This window comes from Polyodon spathula, chromosome 27 (genome assembly GCF_017654505.1).
Source record: "Polyodon spathula isolate WHYD16114869_AA chromosome 27, ASM1765450v1, whole genome shotgun sequence".
NCBI classification, from domain to species: Eukaryota; Metazoa; Chordata; class Actinopteri; order Acipenseriformes; family Polyodontidae; genus Polyodon; species Polyodon spathula.
This window is the reverse complement of record NC_054560.1, coordinates 3,449,324-3,458,173: the sequence shown is the minus strand read 5'-3', so window position 1 is coordinate 3,458,173 and position 8,850 is coordinate 3,449,324. Positions and strand designations below refer to the sequence as shown.

Sequence of the window (8,850 nt, the reverse complement as noted above, 5' to 3'; positions counted from 1 at the left end):
CTTCTATATATAATGTGAATCCCAGTGCTTCTTTATATAATGTGAATCCCAGTGCTTCTTTATATAATGTGAATCTGAGTTCAGTGAGTTCACACTATTATATATATATATGATATAGATATATATATATATATATGTATATATATATATATATATATATATATACTGTGATCTATGTATGTATGTATACAGATGCTGATCTACAGTGTCCTAGGTCACACAGATACTGAAGTGACACTTATGAATTATATGCAGAGTCACTTACAATAGGACATTGATTTAACATCTTTTCCACAGGATGGAGCACAAGGAGGTGAAGTGACTTGCTCAGGGTCACACACAGCGAGTCAGTCAGTGGCAGAGATGGGATTTGAACCGTTGACCCTCTGGTTACAAGCCCCGGACTTTAACCACTGCCTCCAGTAGATAAAGTGTCTCCTGTCTGCACATTTTTACACTGTAGCATGGTTATTACCCAGACAGGTGTGTTTTTCCAATGCAACTGCATGTTTAATTGCAAAATTAAAAATGTAAGCTAACATCTTTGGTAATTGCACTGTATTTACACATGCAGTTATGTATTAAAATAAAAAGGGCATTTCGGGGTACTTTTGTAACAGTTTAAGCTAAACAGAACCTGTCTTTCCCACCACCCTGCAATCCCAATCAGGCACGGGATTAAACACGTTTGCAAAGTAACAAAAAGCTGCATGACATCACAAAACAGCAGGCGTGCCTTCAGTACATTGATGTTGTGATTTGCCTGGCTGTATCACGGGTGAGGGGGCATCTTCTTCACATGCCTGAACTGCTGAGAATTCTCTTCCTCCAATATTGCATGAGCTCCCAGAACAGCTCTAATCACTGTGCAGATCATAAAGAGGTCACATGCAATGAACACTCACCATCTTTACCTTAAACTGAACGCAAGATCTGCACACGTAGCCCACATAGCAAACCCAATAAAAGTGAAACAAATTCCATTGTGAATATTATCATTGTTTGATTGTCACTTTCAGGCTAAATTACCATCTTCCAGAATACCCACTTTCCATTGCAGTGCCCTGCAGTCAAGACAAAGTCTTCCCGAATTAAAAAGCCACCAAAGCCGCAGAGACTTCTCGCTCTTCTTACTGCCAAATAGACCATGCATGGGCGGCTGGGAGGCGTGACCTCCTTACCCCCGACAATCCCATCACCAGAAACACCTGTGTTAACAATGGAAAGAAACCGTTCGCCATGCAATGTTCACTGCTGTCAGAATTCCAATCAAAAAGATAAAACACAGGTTGAAGTTACAAATAAACTGTAGACAGGGCAAGAATCCCAAGCAAACAGAAGCAGCCCTTCATCGCGGGGACAGTGGAGCGCCCCGATCTCTCTGTGCAGACTAGTCTGAGCTCTGACTGCAAGTCGCTGTGCAGGAGCGATGCTTATCTTTACACCCAGCCTTTGCATTTCAAACATGAGAGTCAAGATAAACTGATACCACACTTTAGAAAAACTATTATTTACAACAATTCAAATAATTGTCATTAATGTATTCTGTTGCCCCAAGGCGACACTGTGCAATTAAGGGAGTACAAACAAAGCAAACACTGTCTGTCGTGCTCCATTTTATAGCAAAAATCAAACTATAAGGTTTATAATAACAGTACCTTTATAGAAACCACCGGCTTTAACAAAGAAAATAACTATCAAAAAGTGATAATGAATAATCCGTTTGTATATGTTTCCTAAGTTCTAAAAGGGAGCACTACAAATTCTCAAATACACATCCATGTGTTCTTGATCATTTATAAGCAGACACATTTTTTAAAAAAATTATGAAACTATCAACAAATTGTATAGAAAAAGAGAAAAGTTTCTCAACTCATTGACATGCCATGGCCTTTAGAAGTCCGGCTTCCTAAAAGCATGTCCTGCCTCCTCTTCTGATTGTATCATATTGACCCCTGGTCCTCTTTGGATTGTAAAATGTGTTGCTTACTGGCACCATCATGCATTGAAACTGAAATGTTATCATTTAGGGGAGAGATTTTGATAAAGTTATATGTTTTTGCCTTAAAGCAGCGGTCCGGTACAGCAGGGGTATCCAACCCTAAAGGGTTAAATCAAATTTAAAACAGACCACTAGAGCCGTAACCAGGAATTTTAGCGCCCAGGGCAGGCAAGCATATTTGACCCCCTCCTGTTTTTTTTCCCTCCCACCCATACTGCTATGACTTAATGGCGTGAAATATATTCAGAAAGACATGCAATTAGCAACAGTTAGCAAAAACTAAATTGGTTCTTGTCACTTTTCAGTAATCAGTCAATCTGTGACAGTTGATGAGGAAGTGAAGCGTTACCTTTTCTAGTGCAAAGGCACATGCAATCTTCAGACTATGGGGGGGGGGGGGTTGCGCTGACAGATGACAAGAGGAAACATTGAGAACCGCAAAATAAAATGATTACTCAAATGGCAATGCATTTCAGTCATTTTTCTACCTCTCACAGCACCCATATGCAGACCATATATCTTATTTGCTACTTCAAAAGTGTTTAAAAACTATACTTGTGTTGCGTTTACACGACTGTTTGTATTTGTTAACTAACTTTGCAGTGTCACTGGAAGAAGTTTCTGTTGTACAAAATCGAATATGTTGTCATATTAATTAATCAGCCACACTTTAAAACATCTCCAAATGAACCAAAATACTCTATATATATATATATATACACCACACACACACTATGTAGCTGTATCTACAGTGTGTGCTCAAAGATGTTGCACCTTTGAAGTCCAGAATGATGTGGCTTGGGTTGCTACTGGTCGTGCCTAATATTATCCAAAATGTTGCTGTGTCTTATATAAATGCATCTCAGGCTCAAGATACAGGTGTGTGAGTCTCAATAAACAGATGGAAAACGGGTAGAAACAGACTCCAAAAAAAAAACCCTCCAAAAATCAATTAACGCAAAAACACAAGTGATTTTTATTTTTACATTGAATGTTCATGAGACAATGTAGGGGAAGCTGCACCTTGCAAGATCATGTGTGAAACCAAAGCGCTGTGCAGGACACAGCGGTGTGGAGATCATGCTGCAGCCACAGCTTCCTGAGAGGGGTGTATAAAGGCTGGCCGGGTCCTGCTTCTCTGCTCATCAGCCCTCCTGCAGACCTGCCCGTCCCCCCAGAGCATCACTGCAGCCCCAGCCTGACGAGCAACATGAAGCCCCTGACCCTCCTGCTGGGCTTCACAGCTCTCCTGCTCTCTCTCACAGACGCCGGTAAGGAGATACAGTCTAGTCAAGTTTCAGCTTGCAAACTGATCATTACTAATGCATAATGAAGTTAATTGCACATAATGTGTGTCATTACCTTGCAGAAACTAAAGTAATAGTAGCACTGTGTGAAAACATCTAAGAAACTCAATTTGTTATGTGGTAGACTGTGGGCAAGATCATTAGCACAATTTATTACCTTTTTTGGAAGGAAAAAACATCAAAGACAATACTAAAACAAATCAGAAACTATTTTAAATGATTTATAAGTCCCTAAATGAAATGGCCGAGTTGTTTGCTTCTCGTTTGCTATCCTTATTGAGTTTTTCTTATATGGAAAATGATAAAACCTTCTGGAAGCTGAAGAATAAATCCTGTGTGAAAACAGAATCTGGAGTCAAGTGCATAGTTTGTAGTAGACTGCATGTAGTAAAAACATGGTGCTTCAGTAAAAATACATTCTGTTCATGTACAGTATGCACAGATCTTTTTTTCATAAGATTATCCAGTGTGCTATCCACTATTAAAAGGATGATTGTTGTCTTCCACAACAGAGGAATAATAGACCCCATGTAGATCACTGTCCAGGTTCCACCATTCTAAGTGCAATAAATCCTGTCTCTGTGTTCATCATTCTAAGATTGAAGAGCCAGGGACCATGGCTCTGTGTTCTGTTGTATTTCAGCATCAGTGGACTCCAGGATTATAAATGGACAAGAGGTGATGCCCCATTCCAAGCCGTACATGGCCTCGCTGCAAATAAAGGGAAGCCATATTTGCGGGGGGTTTCTCGTGGGGAAATCCTTTGTGATGACCGCGGCTCACTGTTTTAACAGGTAAGGGTTTGCAGCACTCTGAGCAGAGCTGAGACCAGCATGGGCTTTTCCAATATAATCTGAAAAAAAAATACTCCACTATTCTTTAATGTCAAACCAGCTGGAAATTAAAAGTATAATTTGTATCATATTGCAGTAATATATATATTTATGTAATATATATATATATTTCAGGAGTTAAAATAAATAAATAAAAATTATAAAAGCATTAGTATGTGCTAGCAGATTGCAAAGTAGAATGTGTATCTTTTTGATGCAGGCATTTATATATTCTGCTATATGAACGAATACAAACATTGTAATATTTGCCTCTGACTACAACTCAAGCAGTGTTTGTTTAAATCTCCTAATATTTATACCTGCACGAACTGACATGGATGAGGTATTTCTAAAACTAGACGCTGATACTGATACAATGAGTTAGTGCTGCTGAGTATCAGGTTCTTGTTTTTGGTCCTATTTTCCAGGAACATGGAAATGACTGTGGTTCTGGGGGCTCATGACATCAGTGATAGGATTGAGAGAGTACAGAGGGTTGCCGTGAGGTTTTATCACATATACCCCGGATATGACAACCATACACTGCAGAACGACATCATGCTCCTGCAGGTGCAGCACTTCAGCAATGAGAAATAATCGATATATTTGTATATCGTGGTTTGTGATGTTACAGTGTAATGCGTGCGTAATTACAGTGCAATGCCACCAAAGCATCTTGAGCACAGTGGCGTTTAGAAGGACCCATTCAGAAAATGTACATAACTGTGCCATGACAATGCCAGTGTAAAACAACAATGCGTTATTATTTTAATGAGACATTTCTGGTGCAAAGCTTCCTGATGTGTTACAGCAAGATCTCTTATAAATGCATTATAACATTATTGCAATAGCCTGTTATTCCATGTAATAACCAGCTGTGTTTATAACATCCCTTATAACACATGAATAAAACTGAAGTGTAACTTCTTGTTTTTTGGAACAGCTGCAAAAAGAGGCTCAAGTGGGCAGCAGGATACAGTGCATCCCACTTCCAAAGAAGGATAAAGATGTGAAACCAAAAACGGAATGCGTTGTAGCTGGATGGGGAGCGACCAGAACAGGGGGGAATGCAAGCTCCAAGCTCCGAGCAGTCAATGTCACTGTGATAGACAAGAAAGTCTGCAAAACTGCATGGAAAAACCAGATAACAGAGAGGATGATGTGTGCTGGAGGAAACGTTGGCAGACACGGCTTTTGTCAGGTATGTTTCAGAGAGTCTGCTTGGTATTATACTTTAGGTTTTGTAATCCACCTATAGAGCTGCTTTTTAATCTCTGTCCTTCTGTTCAATATACCAAACATGTTTCATCTGAAATTGTCCACGCTTCCGTCAGCCAGAGAGCCCTCAGCTACGGACATAGTGAGGGGGTAGCACGCTCTTTCTATACATTTTTCCATATATCCAGAAAACCGACAAAACCTGCCATTAACATTATTTAGCAGGTTATTGAGAGGATTATACTCTGGGGCTTCTCTGTGTCTCTCCAGTTGTGCATCTGTGTGTAACTCACTTATACTTGTACATTACCGTCCCAGGGGGAACGCAGGTTGCTAACACTCGCGTTTTGTTTTTTCTACATGATAGATTATGTGGGTGGAGCATTTCTCTACTGGCTTTAAAGGCACAGTGCGTGGTCCTGTGGTTAAAGAAATGGGCTTATAACCAGGAGGTCCCCGGTACAAATCCCAGCTCAGCCACTGACTCATTGTGCGACCCTGAGCAAGTCACTTAACCTCCTTGTGCTCCGTCTTTTGGGTGAGACGTTGTTGTAAGTGACTCTGCAGGTGGTCCACTGTGATTAATGCAATATAAAGATTATTATTATTCAAATATATTATCAATGTTACTGGAACAAAATACTTTTTGGTCACCAGTGGATCTGGCTGAAGGGGTACAGATAATGAAGTTTAAAAATGAAAGTACGAGAGGAGGGGCGGTCCCTACACATTTCGTCATCTCAACCTAACCTATCAAAATCACATGCATATCCATGTAGCTCACCCCTCTCCTGCGTTTGATTCATTTGCAACCCTCTACTTTCCCACCTCCGTCCCAGTATCTTCTCCAAGTTCAATCTATTATGGGGGTCCCCTGCCTCGTCCAGACAGCCAGGCGGTGGGTTATCAAAGCTGGTTTGATGATAAATGATTTCTTCCGCATCATCAATAAAACAGTTCCTGAACTACTGAACTACTGATTGCCCTGAACAACTGAACAGTTTGTGAGTAAAACTAGCTGCGTGTGTCTCTCTGGGTCCCGTTGAATATGTGAACTGATCTCTTTGCTCTTTCAGGGAGACTCTGGGGGCCCTTTGGTGTGCAACAAGAAACCTACAGCTGAAGGAATCGTTTCATTCAATGAGTGGAAAGCCTGCGACAACCCACAAAAACCCAACGTCTACACACAGGTGTCTAAGTACCTGCCCTGGATCAAGTGTATAATGGAGAGCACAAATTGACAGAGCAGCCAAGCGCTCGGTAGAATAACCCTTGTCTCCCTGTTGCAAATGGGTATAGCTGTCAGTAAACAGTCTCGCGATTCAGTGATAACCTTTTGCTACTGACATATGAAGCCACGGATATCAACTCCTTCAGTGCATCTATGTAAAGCTATTTGAAAAATAAACTGTTTTAAAAATAAAGTGCCACTTTTAGTCAAGCTATAAACGTGCCTGTGTGTGTTTTCTTTGTATTGAAGACCTGCCGATAAATATTTCTTAAAGGCAATTACAAGTAACAAGTTTCTGCACATATATATTACAAACCTTTGTGGCCTGCAGAGTAGTGATCCAGTTAATTCGCAATCCGGTAGATAAACTTGAAACAACTCTGTAATGTAATCACGACTGTTTGATTTGGTTATTGGCAGTACCTTTGACTTACTGCCCAGCAGACCAAGAAATAAAGTCACCCTTGCTTTGCAGAAGTAACACCTCCTGTAGCGTGTTTGGAGATGACTGTTGACTAAGTGCTCCTCTGCACAGGAGACCTTTCTCCTAGTCTTTACATGGGGACATATGGAAGATGCAAATACATGAGGGCCTCATAAGAGAATGGCTTTTTACCACCATATAAAACCATGGAAAAAAGTCAATGATAAATCTATTTATTATTTATAACTTTTTCAGCTAGCTATTTTCAATATTTCATGCATGAGTGGGTCAAGGGGACTGTTATATATCTGTTTCTACTTCAGTTAAAGGGAGTTTGTGATTCTAGGAGCGAAGCTTCAACGCCTCCCTATCATACAATTTGTTTTAAATTCAGTGCTTACCTTTTTGCAAATGTTTGGAGTTTCTTTTACCTCCTCTACCCCACTGCCTCCTTTGCAGCTGTGTCTCCCTTTAGGGGGTTGATGGTACTGTCAGAGGCTCCCCTGAAAGTAGGGCAGCTCCGACAAGATCCAGGGCCACAATACTGCAATAAAACACTACATCTAATAACTTACTGTTTCTAATTTTTATCTGAGCTGCAGCTGCCTCGTTCGTGGAATTTGTAAAGAAATGGCTTTCATTCTTGTTTTCAAACGGCTTAAAACCCCAGTTAAACTGAATAAAAAGATGAAACTGGCCATGCGCGCAAAAAAAGGAGAAGCTGTTGAAGAAAGGAAACGAACGCATTGTAGCAGGATGGGGTGCAACCAAAACTGAGAAACCGTCAACCACCAACCTCCAGGTCATCGACGTGACTGTAGATGACAAAGAAGAGTAACTGGAAATAACTGGAAAAAATTCAAAACTGAAATAACGGCTGATATGATCTGCGCTGGGGGCTATAAAACAGACAAGGGCGCCTGTCAGGTGTGTACTGCAGTACATGTCACTGATTACACTTGTCTTTAGAAACAGACAAAGAGCACACACACTTCCAAAATTGCACAACATCAGGGATGGGAATAAGACTCCTAATGCATAGCAGTGTCACCCATTCCAGGTTTTACTGTGAGCTTAAATAGCCACTGTGTTTAGATTGAATATTCACACTTTGTCTATTATTTCTGTCCTTTTAATCACAGGGGGATTCGGGTGGTCCTTTGATGTGCAATGGAGTGGCAACAAGAATCGTTTCGTTTAATCTTAGTGGAAACTGCAAATATCCAAATGTTTCAAATATTTACACACGCGTTTCCAGCTACCTGCCCCGGATCAAGGAGATTTTGAAAAAAGCAAACTGAAGCTATGCCTCCATTCTACAGCGCATACATGAACTCTCAAGTTCAGCAACTTAAAAGCATCTTTGAGTAATTAGATTTGTTTTTATTATTTTTATATCCGCTTCGAATCAGCCAAGAACGTGGTTTGCTTTTGTTCAGTATGTAGTTTAATATGGGATTTGTTAACTGTTAATGTTCTTCAAGAAAAATGTTTTGTCATTATACAGCAAATCAATAAATAAAGCCAATTATACAATATGAATCAATGTTTTGTCATTAATGAAATCAATCTATTAGATACAATGCATCTCAAACCACAGGGTTACGTACATACATACATACATATAAACAAACAAAGTTTGGAAACAAATCATTGAATATTTAAATAAAAAAAGACTAAAACTGTACCATTTAATTATTTAATTATCATCACACACACGCATATTACAGCAATCACAACATACAGTGCTGTGAAACGCTACAAACACTACTGAACAGAAAGACCAAACGTTTGTGTTGGTCTTGTGTCTCTCTGCGCTAGAAAGATTAATTCAT

General features: G+C 40.0%; 1 protein-coding gene across 1 annotated transcript; it reads left to right on the top strand.

Annotated features, from left to right (window-relative positions):
* The first annotated feature begins 3,135 nt into the window (after positions 1-3,135).
* LOC121301664 (mast cell protease 1A-like) lies at positions 3,136-6,784 on the top strand. Its single transcript, XM_041231245.1, has 5 exons — positions 3,136-3,273; positions 3,953-4,103; positions 4,571-4,712; positions 5,086-5,343; positions 6,437-6,784. Exons 1-5 carry the CDS (start codon positions 3,213-3,215, stop codon positions 6,599-6,601), a joined length of 777 nt encoding a protein of 258 aa, XP_041087179.1. The 5' UTR covers positions 3,136-3,212; the 3' UTR covers positions 6,602-6,784.
* Positions 6,785-8,850: the final 2,066 nt, after the last annotated feature.

Excerpts from the sequence above, each read along its gene's own strand:
- LOC121301664 (XM_041231245.1), top strand. The coding sequence starts at position 3,213 with ATGAAGCCCCTGACCCTCCTGCTGGGCTTCACAGCTCTCCTGCTCTCT. Across the intron at positions 4,104-4,570 it reads GCGGCTCACTGTTTTAACAG|GAACATGGAAATGACTGTGG; the intron begins GTAAGGGTTTGC and ends CCTATTTTCCAG. Across the intron at positions 5,344-6,436 it reads GCAGACACGGCTTTTGTCAG|GGAGACTCTGGGGGCCCTTT; the intron begins GTATGTTTCAGA and ends TTGCTCTTTCAG.